Source organism: Ischnura elegans, chromosome 10 (genome assembly GCF_921293095.1).
Source record: "Ischnura elegans chromosome 10, ioIscEleg1.1, whole genome shotgun sequence".
Lineage (NCBI taxonomy): Eukaryota > Metazoa > Arthropoda > Insecta > Odonata > Coenagrionidae > Ischnura > Ischnura elegans.
Window position 1 is genome coordinate 90,179,268 of NC_060255.1, and position 18,646 is coordinate 90,197,913.

At 33.9% G+C, this 18,646-nt stretch overlaps 1 protein-coding gene across 1 annotated transcript in view; it reads left to right on the forward strand.

The window, feature by feature from the left end:
- Positions 1–18,646, forward strand: part of LOC124166478 (recombination repair protein 1-like) — a 32,654-nt gene that overhangs the window by 13,082 nt on the left and 926 nt on the right. Inside the window, exons 2-8 of the mRNA XM_046544008.1 lie at positions 4,060–4,197; positions 6,603–6,722; positions 8,655–8,801; positions 10,267–10,416; positions 12,990–13,133; positions 15,333–15,455; positions 15,558–15,689. Of these exons, the coding sequence (XP_046399964.1) occupies positions 4,060–4,197; positions 6,603–6,722; positions 8,655–8,801; positions 10,267–10,416; positions 12,990–13,133; positions 15,333–15,455; positions 15,558–15,689 (954 nt within the window). The remainder of the gene's footprint in view (positions 1–4,059; positions 4,198–6,602; positions 6,723–8,654; positions 8,802–10,266; positions 10,417–12,989; positions 13,134–15,332; positions 15,456–15,557; positions 15,690–18,646) is intronic.

Below are 18,646 nucleotides of genomic sequence, written 5' to 3' on the forward strand. Positions count from 1 at the left end.
ACCATCGATAAAATGTTTCATAAAACACATTCATGAAGAAATATCGTATACCATCTTCATGAGGCTAAACTTGATAATACCTTATTTGCTGACTTACGATTAATATAGTTTAATAATAAAGATAATGACTGAGAATAGAGTTCACGTAGAGTGCGTTTAATGGAAAAAATAAGACGGAATGCGTGCTGATTAAATTAAACGAAAATAATCAAATAAAAATGAAACTTATCGATTAAAAAAAGACGAGGAAGCGGTCTCCAAACTCTTTTGGTGTTTAAAACCTACTGAACGATTCCATAATGCTTCTGGTGATAGAAATTAACGATATAAATTATGCGAAACTTTTTAAAAAATCGTTAAAATGAATTAATTTTGCTTTCGAACCACCCTATAATGCAATGACTAGCACACTGTTCTTTCCTCAGCTTTCCTATAACTCATGCGATTTCTCGACCAATTTCTTAATACTTAATTCAACCAACTTGAACTTAATTCCTCACCTTTACATTTTCAAGTAATCACACTTAGTAGATTAGATCTTAACAGAGAGCACGTTTAACTAATGTTCCTCTTTTCCGGTTTAAACTAAGAAAGCATGTAATGAAGGACGTAGAGGTAAGTGCTTAAGTGTATCATTAACCAATATAATTCATCTTCAAATGATTGGATAAAAATATATATTATATATAATATGTAGCAAAAATATATAGCCATTTAAGTACACCATACATTTGGACTACAAAATACAGCTAAAATTCCTTCAAAAAAATCCACGTCTTCTACTTGCGCCTAAATCATACCCTTTAATTATAACACACAGAGCCAAGGTGTAAATGATAAAAAACTTTTACTGCTGAAGTTCTAAGTTTTGAGACTAATTCTCCATTTAAAATCTAGGAATGCTACGTTTTAATCAAAAACTTACCAACACTTTGCCTAAACAATTCCGCTGGAAAGACGCGAAAAAATTATTTCCATTCAAAAGCGAATAACATATAAAATACTTAACATGGCAATTCCATAAGAAGGTTTTAAAGCCTATATTTAAAATAAATTAATGACGAAAATGGCTATTTTCTAAAACTGCATCAAATGAAACCCAGTGAAGACTCAATGAATAAAAATCAATTATTATCAAATGGCTTTATATTAAGATCATACACCAGGATTACAATATATTGTGTATATCATTGTAAGCTCTTTTTTCAAATATACGTTGCATGCTAATTATTGATCGAATCATACAACAACAATCTACGTCTCCACACTTGGCACACTTCCCATCAAAACAAAAAAATAACTCGATCCCTACGTCACTGACACCAAACTGTCATAACCAACAAAAGCCCTTCGGAGCATGAGACAACTCACCCGTCTACCTGAATGCAATAGTACAAAGTTGCATGAACACATACCTAATGACCACCATCCAAAGAACTCATTTTTTCCTCCACATAATCTTACAGTGGAACCAAGAAGACATCAGCCGGTGGAGCGTTGATGATAGTGAGCAGACTAACGCGGTGGGCCAAAACAGGTCGCGCCACTGACATTGAAGCGGGCCCTTCTCAAGAACCCGTCCCCTCACAGGGGTAGGGTAGACATTTCTACCATACATATCGCAACCCATCCCTGCACATATAATTCTCAATGAAAATAAAATGAACCAATTCATAATCAAAGAGCGAGAAACATGGACAATTCTGTGGTGAAGGAACGACAAATTAACTCACTGTAACAAAAGTCATTTGGGTCTTCCTCCGGTTCAGGGTTTGCATCTGTGCAAAGATATCGAGTTTTTGAATATCACGACGTTTTGGAGAGCGATTCCATCTCCAAAACATCGGTGCAAATTTTACACTTTCCCGGCGAACAGAATATTTGAACTTTTCTCGAGTTTCGTTGCCTTGAGAATGGGTGACGCGTCGGAACCCAAAACGTCGGCGCTCTTCGAATGTAATACCCGCGCGGAAACCCGGGAAAAGTTTAAATATATTGGTGCAAATGTTGCCACTTGCTCGAAGTAAAGCCCGAAAGCAGCGTATACAAAACCAATTTTCTGGGAGAGTATCTGATCTTTCTTGAAAATATACAATATCTGATTTTGCAAGCTACTCAAATAAGTTATTTATATGCAGTACCCTCCCACCAACATAAAACATTACATCAAAAATTTCAAATCTCCCTGACCAGACGTTACGCTCAAATCTAAGCTCCAGTACCCCATCAAGGAGTCTGCTTTCCTACAATCCACTACAACTTCAATTCATTCAAACTTAAAAAATAAAAAGTAGCACTGAAGTGAATGCCGTCAGAATGCAGAATGGTCGAGATTAAATTTCTAATATTATTAAATTTCGTACTATTAAATAGCCTTCAATTGCATTTATAATTTTCGCAAAACCTTAAAAGTTCTGCTACCACAGACCAGTCCATCCCTAGGAATGTGGTTTTAAAACAGTTCAACATACTTTGTGCACAGTAATACTGAACACACAACAACCACAACCCTAGGCATATGTTTTTCTCTCGCTTGTCATGAACAAATAAATCATACCTAAACAATTGAAATTTGAAAATTTAATATTTAAATGTTCACCAAAACAGTTATTTTTAATAACCAACAATTAAATATTTCATTTTAAATCACAACTCCTCATATAGACATAAATTACACTTAATTGCATGAAAATACTTCATAATCCTCTGTTAAATATCTTGATTTCAAAGTTTGGAGAAACCAGGATATTCAGTGACATACCATTTAACTATGAGTAGTGTAAATAGCTACATTTACTATAACTAAATAGAAGATAGTCAATAACCACTGCAATAATATAAATAACACTTTACTTATAATAAATGAATAATAAGTGTGTCAAGTAATTATTATCATGAAAGCTTTTTCTAACGCTAAATCAAACTAATTGACAAAAATATTTATTAAAAAAAAACAAAAGAATGACAAATCTCAAAAACCTATACCAAATCATACATGCGCATAGTTTTATAAATACTACTGTTTCGGGATGACCGCGGAATCCACACTCAATTGGAATCAAGGAATGATCTTGTGACATTCATACATCGTTACGCCATTCTTATGGTTCAATAACATCTCTGGAATGGAAAAAGAAAAGTCTGATAGAAAAAGCTTACCAAGCGGTGAAGGATGAAACAAAGGAATACGGTTCAGAGAAAAGTAATAATTGATACATTTCTCCTCACTGACTGATGATGATTGCTTTAATTAAAATTAAATGGTAGTCAGGTGGCAAGTTTTTCTGTTTCAAGATGAAAGTTTCCTATTTCTTTGTTCATCCTGGATTGCGTCTCAAAAGATTTGTAAACCTTTGCCACTGACAACAGTTTCTTTCATAGCCGATGTCTTGGATAAATTTTAAGTCCTCATCTGATGGGTGAACAAGTGAGTGTCACGTTTTCCCATCTCTCTCTCGAAAATTTAAATACTCGTCAAAAATTTCCAACCTGCATCGATATTGCGAATATAAGCTCCCTCTTAAGAATTTTGGTCCAAAAACTTTTTCTAACATTGAATTAAAAATTCTAATTGATGATCATTTATTTATCTATACCAGTACCACCGAAAAGATCGTCATTGAATTTTACATCGGGATCTTTCACTTAACTATTAACCTTTCACGAACATCCATGCTCAAGGTAGGGCAACCTTCCCAGGTGGAAATCAAACCCGATATCTTCCGTGGTAGGCAAGAACTGAACCCCGCCGCCACCGAAGCCAACAATTATTTTCATGTAAAACAATCATTAGATCCGAAACTATCGCAGATTGGAAATTTTTCCTTTAATTTAAATTTTCTTGAAGGAAAAAGCAAAATAAATGTACCAAGGAGTGAAATAACCACAATCAGGAAAACAATTACTAGCCATTCAAAGATATGTAACCCATTCCAGACAAGTTGAACGCTATTTCTATGCACTCTACTGAAATCATCACATACATTTTCACTCTATGCTGTCGTTTGAGATTAAATTATGTGCCCTTTAAATATCAAAGCACCTTACATGCTTTTGCAGTGAAGCCAAGAATACCTCAGCAGGAGGAGCGTTGATGATTGTGAGCAAGTTGACAAAGTGGGCCAGATCAGGGCGTACGACTGACATACCAGGAGAAGCAGGACCATCTCAACAACCCGATCCCGAACCCTCACAGGGGTACGAGGACAGCCACATTTTCAACACAAACCGGATTCTATCCCTGCACTACCGTACACTCGACAAAAGGAACGTTTTCCAATCTATTCCTAACAAATGCGATCCATTGTCCATTGATTCATCCATCAGTATTTACGCAAAACGTGAAATCGGTAAAAAAAAATTGAGAGCCAAATTTGTAACAGTGGGTAGATTTTTCCGAGGGCAATAACATCTAAATTCAAAATAAAATTGGAAATAAAACAATCAAAAGAAGTTTAACAATGGACTAAGGTAACCATAAAAAGGGAAAATAAAATTTATTAACCTGTAAAGCAAGCCAAGAGTACAAAATTCCCAGCATTTGACGTTTAGTAATCATTTGGTGCTTAGCTAAAATTTTATTCGTGCAGAATTCCTGGTTCATGATTTAATATTTTGCTTAAGTGCAAGGGATGCATTAGTTATTGCAAGTAGTTAACACCTTTGCATTCCTCTCCCTCAATTCTATTAAATTTCCAAATGAATCTGGATAATCTTCAGAAACGCTATTGAAGCCAATATGCAGATAACCTAGTTGATCCAACACTAGCAGTATAAATAATCAGGGGAAAAGGACATTACCCTAGAAAACGGTTGACAAATTTAATTAAATAAGTATAAATGAACGCCGTATTATTCAATAGAGATTGGAAAACGGACTATAAAAATTTCACACGTCAAAGGCATTTAAAAAGCAACACTAAATTTCTCCCCTCTTCCAGTAGCGCCTTCTTAATCTTTTCAAGCTGGAGTCGCTCTTAGAATTTTGAATTTATAAATTCAAAATTGACTTCTACATACTCATAAGATCCACAAGCTTTTTAATACCCAAGGGTAACAATAGTTAAGCAAGTATTAAAATAACCAATGGCTCAAAAATAAATACCTAAATGCTCACAATAAATCTACAGGGAATGATTCACAAATAAATAGTATTTTTAATTAAAAAATCACATTGAAACATAAATTACACTTTCTCGCATGATACTGTCTCGTAAAGTATAATTACTTTGACCATTGAGTAAAACAAAAATTTTCAAAGAAACAAAAGCTTTAAAAACGCATTAACTACTACTTAAATCACCAACTTCTAACTTTAAATGAATAAATTTTGTAAAAACACGCTAACCGCTACTTTAATCACCTACATCTAACTTCCAACAAATAAAAATACAAAATAAGAAAGCACACACCGTTATAAATAACAGCACAATATTTAAATGTAAATAACGAATGGATTGAATAACAAATAAATATGAGATAAAGCTTTATCTAACTCAGCAATGAATAATTTTAAAAAATGGTACTGCGTAAACAATTAAATAAGGATAACTCATTAATAACCTCCTCATTACTACAAAAAATAATTTTTATCTAAATAAGTCTTTTAAAAAATTGCTCTAATTAAATAATTTACTAAAATGAAGTCACCCAGGAATACAAAAAATACACCAAAATTAAAAATATGCATGGCATGGCTTATTGAATATAAAGGTGAGCCTTGCCTCCTTCCTTATAATTATAAATAAGAATCCTCTCTTATAATGATACTCTCTTATCTCCTTATTCCTACTCCTGAAGAAGGTGTAAAGAGCGACCAAAGTTTAAATGCTCTTTGAAGGGGCTGAACAAAACTTGGGTGTCTTTAAATTTGAAATAATTTCATTCATACACTACTTTTTCCCAAAACGTGACATAAATATTGGAAATTTTTAAAAAAATCTACAATTAAGTAAAAACATGAGAGGTTACACTATCCTCCTTCAGCAGGCATTATTGTGGAAATAAAGTTTGTGCGTCGTTAAAATCTTACGAAGAGGCGAAGGATGAAGTAAATCAATAGTACCGTAGGCCATGAGTTTCCTTAGATACAGAGATAAATATTGCTTTGAATTTTATATCAATTAAACAATGGGAAAAGAGTACACAGTATTGCCTCATATTTTCTGGCTATCATCTTGACTGGGTCATTATATCCTATGTAAAACAGTGATACTGATAGAAATGGCAGCCGCATGAACTTGCATCAAATGTTCTTAGACCCGATTATTTCGTTCCTTTTCTACCATTGGGAAAATCAAGTCTTTCCCATAACTAGGAAAACAATTGATTAACAAAAATTGTACAATTTTCTTAAATTTCCAAGTATTCAATCCATTCAGGCAATAGGAGATACGATTAATATCCGGAATAGCTTTCAAATATAATCAACATTTACGCTTCCACATTAAAAAAAAACATTTCCTACAGAATGATCACAACTGTATTTCTTAAAACACCTGGTAGTAAGCACAACACGCTGACGCATGAGAAACAAGTCGAATATATTTTCGGAGGGTCAATGAAAAACATGTCTTTTTTACATGTCCTTTCTATGGATCCAGACCAACTGCATCCCAAGGATTCTTTGTGGCCACGAAACTCATTAAATGGGCCAGATCTGGGAAAGATAAAGACAGAGCTCTTCCATCGACATCACAGCAAGACACAGATACCCAGCAGGGGTAGGGGAACACACGTCACTGTTGCATAAATAAACACCACTCATATAAATCTCTCAATGAGAATTCACCATGACAATCCGGCCAGAAAGGTAGCAATTTCGCACGGGCTCTTTCATCTCCGTCATTCTGCGTATTAAATTGACATATACTACGTAAAATAGCAAATTAGGAGATATATGATAGGAATCCAGCATTAAAAAATTACTCGTAGCTCCTTATATTTGAGAAATACTTGAAAAGAGAGTCATATTTTTCGCATTTTTTTCAAGTTGTCAAAGACTCCTTTTAAAAATAACACACTTCTTCATCCCGATTTAATTTCTACCGTGACAGTTAATGTTGCCAGCCGCCATAACTTTAAGTGTTCTCTTGTGGAATACATTAATTTTCGTTTAAATACCTGAAAATAAAAAGTTCATGTCAAAGCTATAGCAAATACTTTTTGCAATTAAGAAATAACATATTTATCATTGACTCATTGCCAAGTCCAATTCAATATAATGATTTATTTCGTATAAATGTAAACTGGGTTACTGCTTGATAATATCTCATTTATTGGAGACCCCTTTCTTCATCTGTTAACTCGTTTATTGTTACATAACTATAACATATTGCAACATAGGCCGATACGTAGAACATATTTCTATGCTCTTGTGATTACTAGGTGCCTGTAAAACGATAGGCCCTCATGAATTTCAACTCATCACTTTTATCGATGAAAACCTACTTTCAACGATGAAAATGCTACCTTAAGCGTAATTGCACGACTATTCCACATTACTCCACAGAATTCACAAATATATATTCGGACATAAATTTAAAAAATTTCACTATTAAGGAATGAACTAATAGAAAAATAAGACTCCTTCAGTACAATCCAACGCATTACTTTGTTTTTCACTCACAAATTTCCTTTAAAAACCTATTCACCAAACAATATCATTTGATACAATTAAACTTGAACATAAATACTGTAAATCACGCAAAAGCACTGTTAAAAATTCAATAATAATTACGGGTATAAATAAATTACTACTAAAGCGTTTGATCTTCATAAATTTAACACGCTGCACCATATGTATTACACCCCATAAAATGAAATTTTTACGAAATATCACAAATGATGACAAAAGCAAATTATGCATTGAAATAATATGGCACATCAATAATCTGACAAATTTCTTTCTCATAAATAAGTGATTGGCTTGTTAACAGTAATATATCGCCACATGAAATCCTAATTTCACATTTTTGACAGCAGTTACAATTTTAAAGCTTCAGGCTGATTCTGAAGCATGTGAGATGATAATGGGATGACGTCTCGCCAAATTTCAAGCATAAAAATAAGAATTCCTATCCATAATGACACGAATAGTACTTTTAAAAATCACTTTACATTTTTTAATTCGATTTGTCACTTAAGAAACGGCAGAAAAAAACTCTTACTTACGCCACAAAAATATTTCTATCTCGGTTAACAAAACTTTCACAAGCTTATCAACACCCAACTCCGAAGTGGCATGTTATTCTAAGACGTTAAACTCACTTACACATGCATGCATCAGGCAAATTCAAATGCCAAACATGACGATAAACGGAACAACGGCTGATAATGTTTACAGTGTATCTAATATTATTTAACATCGTGTCAAATATGTGAAATTATTACGCTGCATGATCATTTGAAGAAAGGAGTAAAGCAATAAAGTATAGTGATACATGAACAGCATGCCGGTATTAAGGATCGTTCACTAACACTTAAACGAGGTCAATTACTGGAAACTTCCATCATTCCATCGTAATGTCCTTATTTTTGACGGACTCCAGCCAACTTCTCTGATTACGATGCAATGAGCACGTAGATTTCAGCACCTTTGGAAAGTTCAAAGGAAGTGCCGTTCACTGCTGATCTTTCCCTCTATATCCTTACAGTGCGCCCCAGCCAACCACATCCTCCCAAGGAGGACTCTTTGTAGTAACAAAGTTAGCCCGTTGGGCTAGGTCTGGACGAGGTGCAAGCAAAGACAGGGAGATTCCATCCACGTCCCAAGAAGCATCTGCACCCGAAACCTCAGCGGGGTAGGAATACGCAATTGGACACTACTCACCACCATTTCCCCCGAAATAATTCAATTCTAACGCCATTTTTAAAAAAATTCCATGCTTCAGCAACCAGGGGCGTAGATAAGTTTTATTGAATGAAATAAAATAATTTTGTTGTATTCCACACTTTATTTTAAATAGCACGACCCGGGTTTCAACATCTAGTGTTATCATCAGGAGATCACTAGATGTTGAAACCCGGGTCGTGCTATTGAAAATAAAGTGTGGAATAAAACTAAGTTATTTTACTCTATTCAATAATGAAGAAATTCCACAAAATAACGCCTGAGACCGTATCTTATATTAGATAATTTTTGTTTATAATTCCGAGGCTCAGTCTCCATTTGAAGTAAAATTTTCCATGATTTCTAAGATTAATACTCATCGCAGGATTCAAGGTGTTTTTATGATTGTGCAGTTATCACTAGGCAATGATATTAAGGCATCGAAAGCAGTTGTGATCATTTAACTAAGTAATTAGATAATATTTTTTAATTAATAGTAGCGGGGGTAACTTGGTGGAAATCCATAATCGCAGGAATAGAAGGATTAAAAACTCTGCTATTTCCACATAGTAATTTATTGAGACCGACCATTGTGTCGTTGCAGAGTAACATTATCAAGGTGTCACACACCCCTTGATAATGTTACTCTGTATCGAAACCATGGTCGGTCTCAATAAATTACTATGTGGAAATAGCAAAGTTGTTGATCCTTCTATTCCTGAGATAATATTTTCTTTAGCGTTTTTTTTTTCTTCAATATGGGAAAATTTCACTTCAACGGCCCTAATATTATACATTGTGTCCACTCTTTATTGGAGGGAAAGATAACCTTCCACCTTTATCACTCGAAAAATCCGTCTTTATAAATGTCTTATAGGAAGCTTTCAGATAAACTGTGGGGTATATGACAATTAAATTCGGTATGATTCGAGAACTTCCTTTTCGGCTACCCATTTCAATAATATTTCCAAGCCAGTGAGAAATGTCCTACTCCAATGGAAAATCCCTCGCCCTGTCTACGCTCCTGATTAAAGGCTGAACTATAAGCATGCGAAATATTTTTATAAACTTTTGAAGATTTAAAAAAAAAGTAAATGAACTAAATATAAATACATTTTAACTCAAAATACTCGGAAAAAAATGCTAAAACTTTAAATTATACTAAATTATACGAGTAAAAAAATCCTGTAATCCAACTTCAAATCAAAAATTAATATTCATCAAAAATATATCAAACATCTTTGGCATTCTATTACATTCAAAATATCGCCAGTAAAATACTTTCAAAAAAGTCGATATAATTTCATGAAGCATTTATGAACTCACAATATAAATACATAACTGATAATTTTGTGACCAAAATCGGAATTCATGGAATATATATCGGAAAATTTTAAGGATAATCCTTTCTTATGGTCCATAAATGTCCATTGCAGCGACGCCAAACCTTCCACATCCTCTCAAGGAGGGCTGTTTGTAGTCTCCAGATTAGCTCGATGGGCCAAATCTGGGAAGGGTACGAGCAAGGACAGTGAAGTTCAACCTCTGCCTCCAACGCAGGAGGCGGATGAGGCACCCGCCCAGGGGTAGGACTGCTGCTGCTCGGGCAGTGTCCACTTAAACACTGACTCATAACTAGCACACCCGAATTCGAAGAGCACTGTCACCGATGCAAATATGTACCTGCATTAAACAAAGTATTTCACAACCTTCAAGTGAATTAGAACCCTAAAAATTCTTTCAAGCCACAGGACATAAAACAGTTTCAATGTCAAGATCTGAAATAAACCTAATTTCATGTTAGACGTAACGTTCTGGAAAAATATAGCATACGCCAACACCATATAAGAATTGTTGTTTGAACATAATACTATGTAGTGTACTTAAGTGGGCGAGGATATTTTTCAAAATAATATATAAGTGAAGAACGTTATTAAAAGTTTATACCTCGCCGGTGATGCGCATTTATTTTGAAATTTCGAAAAAGGGAAAAAGGAAAAAGGGAAATTATATAATTAAAACAATATGGGAAGGGAAATTTGGAAAATTACTAGTTTTTTTTCGTTTAAGAATTTTTCATCCTATTTTAATTTATACATTATTTATTTTTCTTTATTAAGGCTTAGTTTTTCTAAGAAATTAGTTATTTTTCTAGGTATGGTAACTGGAGCTTTTGAGGCTAAAGTAGATATCTGAATTCTTTCATCAAAAATCGTTTCTGGTATCTTCTCAAAGGCTGGAATAATAGCTACCGAATATTTGAGACAACCACAATGCTATAATGTGTGTGTTATGTCGTTTTTTAATTTAAATGTCATAAAGATTAAAGAAGTAAAAAGCTCACAATATTCATTTGATTAAATAAAATATTATACACAGATTTTTAAAATAATATACTAGTCATTATATCGCTCTCCAAGTGTGTATCAGTATCATCAGTACTTTAGAGGTAGGTTTTGATGGGCAATTTTGTTTTAGAGACTCATCAAATGCCTAGTATTTAGCCTTTCCTAACATATATTCATTTTAAATCAGATCTTATATTCATTTACTGATTACTAGGGCAGTGTGCAGTGTTCCACATTTTACCAGAAATGTTAATTATTTCAAAATCGATCAAAATCTAATGATTTCGGGGTTCTATTACACTTGCAACTAAAGTTAACCGCAGAAATTTCAATCAAATAACAAAAAAAATCACCCAATGAAATTTATAATAGTATAATCTTCAATGGTAAAATAGGATTTCACAAAATAAAAACCTAGATATTGTACACTTTTCCTTCAGCAACATAACTAAAGCAAGTTTTCACGAATACTTCCAGCAAAATCACAACCACCAAATTATTTTTTTTAAACATTGAACCATACGGTTGTAAAGCACATAATATGAAACCAATTAAAATAATCAACTGACACAAATAAATAATAATAATTACCTTAAAGTCTAATTTATTCGGCACAAAGCACTAAATTCGGGGAAATTAGTATTTTAAAACAATCAGTAGACAAATTAACTCTTACTTCACTAAATGCAAACCTGAAAAATTCCTACGTTACCTCCTCGTAACTTAGACACTAGACTTAAGTTAGTTCAAGTTAAATATCAGAATTTCAATATCTTCTGAATTCAAATGTAGTTGAATGTAGAAAATTAACCAAGGATTATTGTAATTATCTTTAAATGTCACGGCAATAAATTAGAAACACGTTTAATTAATATTAAACATTAAAAATCACAAGTGCAATCACTTGTCAATAATAAATCCTTCACCCTTATCACAATTCTGATCACCCAACATGTTGCGTAATACAAGATCTGGCCATATAAAGCATCTTCCCAACCATCATCATTTGAAACCAAAATTGCACGGACGATTATGAACAAGTTTCACCCTCAACTCTGAGCTGGAGATTGAATGGTTTATTAAATTTTAGGTCCACACCAATATGATCCAAGTATTTCTACAGGATTGTACTTTGTCGAAATGTATTGCACAAAATAAGGTAACAGGTCAGGCCATGTTAGTAATGGTACAACGAGATGCATAAAGGCTTATAATAATCACTTGGAGACAGCATAAACCAGAGCAAAGAGAGCGTATCTTGAGCACAAGTCGTGCCTATTTCGTGACGCCATATTGGCATCACGAAATTAATACAAGGATTAACGTCACGGAGGGTATAATTGACGAAAAGGAGCTAATAATAACAGGGGCAAGGTAGGTAAGCCATCGCGATGACCGCATTTTAACCGCGGGGCGATAATCACGACAATATAATGGTATATGACACCTGTAGCATAGAAAAAATGAGATATCTCAGGGAGAAAGAGTGTGTGGCGCCAAAACAAGTATTACCCTGACGCTCTGCAACCTGTAAATTTTCAGAGATGCCAATATCGCAGCTGGAAATGGGCACGCTACACCTAAATGGCAGGAATAGGAGATAAGCTCTCAGAGCCATGGTCATCTGTCCGCTCTTCGCAACAGTTTACGATACACTAGCATCCATATTTATCATAATCTTCTTAGTTTTTCGACCTCTACTTCTGTCACAGTGGAGGTTTCAGAGCACTTCTTTGATTGGGACTACACCGATACGGACGGGAGAGGCCTGTTCATGTGAATGCTGTATTTTTCTTTTCCATGTTTTATAGTAGTACCAGTGAAGCGAAACCTACCACTTCGTCGGGAGGAGGGCTGTTCGTTATCACCAAATTCGCCTGGTGGAGCAAAAAAGGCAAAGAACCACCGCCACCGCCGGCACCGGAACCTGTAGTCCAAACCGATCCCTCACAGGGGTACGAAGGCTAAAAATTATTTTAAAAACGCCCAAATTAAACCCTACCCACAAATAATTAACCTTAAAGTAAAACCTGGAGCTTTGTTACAAATAATAATCTCTCTCTCTCTCTCCTTTATGGACCAGAGATACATTGAAAAAACCCAAAGGCGCTGAATATAGACATAGTAACATATATTTAAAAAAAAAGACCCTTTTCGGCTAGAATTACCGCGAGACAAAATTCACCGAGTAAAAACAGACAAATCCGTTTCTTACCTTGCCTTGCAGTTTTCAGCAAAAAAATTCATAGCCATGTTAAATAATCTAGTGAACTTATATTTCTGGAACAAGCGTTAAATCATGGGAAATGCCGGATTTTCTCATATTCAAGCGATAAAAATGGCGATTTTTTCCTCTTGACAACAACAACTCTATCTTCCACTGCTGAAATTGAGTTTTAATGCTAATTTTAGAATTACAAATGTCTCGTCAGGAGGAAAAATATTTACTTTAATGAAGAAATATTTTTTTTAATGTTTGCCATATTGAGGGGATTAAACTCACTGTTTGGCGCCGTAAGCTTCATATTCTTCATCCCTGATGCTCTTCAGAAGTCCTCTTCCAAAAAAGTTTTACCAGAATTAGCCTTTAACTTAAATAGGCTTTTCAGAAAAGTTTACACCTCCTATGATATCATCATACATTGACGGCAAGGCTATGGAAAATAGTGTTTAGTGTCTCCAGTTTACAGGTGAATTTTTATCGAGGCAATTCAGACAAATTTCACATCCTTTCCCGTGGCAAGCAAGAAATTAGCATCAAAAGTGAATATTATCTCTCCCGATTAAAAAATAGAACGCAATTTCCTTTAAGAAATTGCGATTAATCTTTATGTTACGACGTTTATATTAACCGTTTTTGTTTCAATAAATAATAAATTATCTCCTCATGTCCATGAATAAATAAACATTTCTTATCCCAATCATATTTGTGATTTCTCAGCTCCTTTTGGGGTATGAGATGATACCAGCCATAAAAATCATGATTGTAAAATATTATGCATGTTCAAATGAAATTCCTAGGATCCTCAAACCGTATGTTCCCTTTTTTTAAGGCGCTGCAACTATTTTTATCTGGAACGCGGAATATAAATTACCAAAAATATTTTTAAAATTTGTTTGAAACGAAGTCAATTTTAGCTATTAATGACACTTTATCTTCCATAAATTGCAGTTTTACAAATTAAAGGTAATCATCGCCTCCTCCAATTTACGAGCAGCGTCTTAAGATAGGGAAGTTATGGTGATAAAAGAAATAACTCCTTTCCCACTTTGATTCATGGATAACACTAAAGTTAAAAGAGAGGTCCTTCTAAATAAAATTTGTACTGTGTTTTACAATGTTTCCATTAATCTCTAAAACTTTAAAATTTTCAGGGAATGAATGGTGTTCTAAAATCAACGATTATAATAGTAAAGAAGGAAATTGATTTTCCTCCGATACAAGGGCATCTAACGATAAACGCAAAGGTTCAAAAAATTAATACTGTAACCTTTATGGTAAATCACTCCGAATGATGGTTAATTAAAAGCGTCAATGGGAAGGGTTCCATTTAATGGTCAACAATTAAAAATATAATGCTTTAAAATAAATCAGCAATATCTCCGCTATATTTGATCTGGAATTTAACTAATGTGTTTTTAGTTGGAATAACAATATAATGCTAAGAATATCTATCAGTTTATAATTACCTTGGGAGTCACAATTCTTCCACCGCTCTAGTTCACAAAAGTTGATCCACAAATATTTCCTTGAAGCTACAATAATGCCATCCGTGTTAAAGTTTCTGAAAAACGCTATTTTACTTATTAAAAAGTTATTTACTTTAGGAATGTGACAATTTTCGTGAGAAAGAGACTTTATCTTAGATCACGACTGAGAATCTTGAATTTCAATTCCACTGACTGAAACCATTCTGAGTTCATCCGAGCAATTCACGCAAAGATATTCAAAATACAGAAATTAAAAACGTTTTGGCTTAGGAACCCAAGCAATTCAAGCAAAGATATCCAAGTTTCAGAAATCCTATAATATATTATATCTTTTGGCTGAGGAAGACCTTGCCGTACACCTGAACCCGATGCAGCGAAATAAAACTAAATGCACATGCGGTATATTAACGACGACCAATCATCTCTATTCCATGTGCTTGCAGCATAAGAACATCTGCTTCGACCAGCTTATTCATAGCCACGAAGATGGCTAAGATGGCGGCCAAAAAAGCCAGTTCAAGACAGGAGGAAACGGGAGCAGAGGCTGCGATTGAACAAGCCGAGGGGTAGGATAGACAACACAATATCGTGAAAAATAAAAATGAAAAATTTGCTAGGGACCGGAACGGAGATAGAAAATTGTTTTCACTCAAACCATTACTTTGCAGCCCAGCGAAAACGCCCGAGGCTGTGGCTAACCTATTTGTGGCCAGCAGGCTCTCGAGGGTAGCCCAGAAAAAAACCGGAAAAAGGAAAGGTGCAGCAGCGAAACCTGCTACCGAAACCAAACCCTCGACTGGGTATGAGAGCACGTTTGCAAAAGAAATCAGTAGAGGGAAAATAAACACGTTAAATCACTCTATGGCAAAATTTCACCTAGTTTTGTTTTCAGCATTCGATCACCAAAATGGTAGTTTTGGTATGATGAAGGATTTATAAATTATATATTCTGACCTCTTAGTTGTGAATCGACGGAACTCACGACACGAGCTTGAAAGTATCATCTTCTCCATCACAGATGATAAACCTATATTTACTCAATTCTATGACACAGTGAACTATTAACGAAGGAATTAGGTTATTTAAAAGGAGTATAATTATTCCTGCTACCAAATTATTTTGTGCAGGATAAATATCTCAGCTCAGATAGTGTACCGCCTGTAATCATTAGAGAGGAACATAATAATTTGAATGTCAAAACAACAATCTCAAAATGTGGGTTGCGAATTAAAAATTTGACACAGTTGATCTTGCAAGGCTCGTATATTTCTTCCTATGAAGCTATTTATATAATCACCACTTACATAGTTATGTAACAGGGTTTTCAATTATATTTTCCTAACATTTAAATCATGTGATCGCAAACTTGATGCTCTAACATTGACAATACATTGAATAATAGCTGCAGCAAAGACCCAGGAAACTGCACGTTCGAGGATTCTAAATCTTGGATGTCTGAGTCTCATATGCCTAACGGAGAAAAAGAGGAAAGCTTCCATGTTCACAGAGTATTTGCGCTGGATTCTTGATACAGGTCCATGGGTTAATTTAATACGTTTCCAAACAAATGTCGCAAAGTTGCTCGAAGTAAACGAGGTGCTGAAAAACTCTTCATTACTCTTCAGGCAGGTCCGCTGTTCAGATATGGCCCTGGATTCAACGCTTTGCATAGCGCTAAGAAACCAGTCAAGGGTATTTACGCCACCTAAGAACAAGGATATTCGTGACCACCGAATTTAATCAAGATTACATAACGCTCACACTCGGCAATTAATATTCTGTCTTGATTCATCATGTAGAGAATCAAACTCCTATCTGATTTTCATTTAATGGTCAACAAAATAAAAACATGATGCTTTAAAATAAATCAGTTATATCTCCGCTATATTTGATCTGGAATTTAAGTAATATGTTTTTAGTTGGAAAAGCAATATAATGATAAGAATATCTATCATTTTATAATTACCTTGAGGGTCACAATGCTTTCACCAATCTAGTTCATAAATAGTCGATCCACAAATATTTCCATCTATTTTTGATTATTTGGCGAATAAAAAAATGCAAATTTTTGGGGGAGAATAATATTTCCTACATACTAAGCATATTTCCTTATTCAAAGACTAAATGAATGAGAACCGTGAAGAGATCTACAGGAATGAAAAATTCTAGTGTAGCGCCCTAAAACAATGATAACTCAGTACTTATATGCAAGACTTAATCACGAAATTTTTTTGCCACCTAGCGTGTCATGGAATTGAGTGAATATAGCAAAACACTTGGGTCAAATTTCTTTTTTATCAAATGCAATCCCGATAGATGTGGTCTTTCAAACTAACGGTATCAACATTTCTAAGTAATTAAGGACTGAATAATTTCCCTCCAGAGAATATAATTTCTTAGGTTCAGTAACTGCATATTTTCAAGCCTCGAAGCACTTGTAGCGGTGATAAAAATATGGAACCATAGTAGAAAAAATAAATTGTTCTTAAGCACTGTAGGAGCCTGTATAATGATAGAGATATAAAAGTAATAAGAATTAACCATGATAAAATTAATTGCAAACGAAGTCGTGCACTGGTAAAAAATTATGTAGCTTATGGTTTACAAATTATACCTTTGAAAAATAATATCAATATATTCAGTAGGCACTGATAAGAGCATTAAATAAGCAAAAAATTGCCTCTAAGTAATACATTTAAATCGTTAAAAGAATAATACGCACAAAAGGTCGTGCACCTTTCTATATCTAACGATAAATATAATTCAAAGTAGTTATCAAATAAAAACTCACCACTACTTAGATTTCTATGATATCAAAACAATTACAAAAATTTAACGAATTTAATTCTTTACAGGAAGAAATTACGCACTTATATAGGCTCACTAAATAAAATGTAATACTAAAGATAAGTATTATTCACGTAAATGTAGCAATTTGAGCAAAGTTTCGTAAATTTCACCGTATAACTTATTCCACCGTTATAAATTAAATTTCCTCACCGTATTGCTAATCAATAATAAGAATAGACGTAATGAAGATAAAATCAGCTTTTAGCGTTTTATTGGCTGAGAAGTGAAGCAAGAAAGTTGAGCCTAAGGTAGTAAATTACCTGTCCTCAAATGTTTTCACCACCATTGGAAACGTAAAATACTAAATAGTAAAAATAGCAAAAAATAAATAGATTCGCAAAGAAAATTCTCTCTTTTCACATAAAGGCTGATTCAAGATATTTGTGCTAAGATAAATTTGGTGAAGTCTTCTCTCATGATTAAGTAAAGTTATCAAGAGATATCTTAAAATTAAACATATTTAATAATTTACAAGATAAAAAGTTTTTCACTTAGTCAACATTCCGAAAATAGCATCCAAACAAAAGTCTTGAGAGATCAAGTAAAAGTAAATATTTCTCGAATGATTTTATTTTTCCTACATGTATTTTTTTCCCACAACAGATTCTTTGGAAGAATTCAATTCTAATAATTTGATTGTCAAACGGTTAACTCAAATTAGTTGACGCATAAAAGAACTGAGCGTTAAGGTGATAACAAAATCACAGCTATGTTAAATTGAATTTTTTAAACGGCTTATACTTAAACACCTGCGCAGGCGTTAAATCCGAAAAAAAAACTTTGTAAATTTATATCATGTTAGAGTTTGATTTCCAAGTAAATTTTCCCATAAAAAAATTTTGAATAAAAAAGCTCTTGAAGGAATATGTACACATGGAAACAAGTTTGTTGTATCTAAGCATATCAA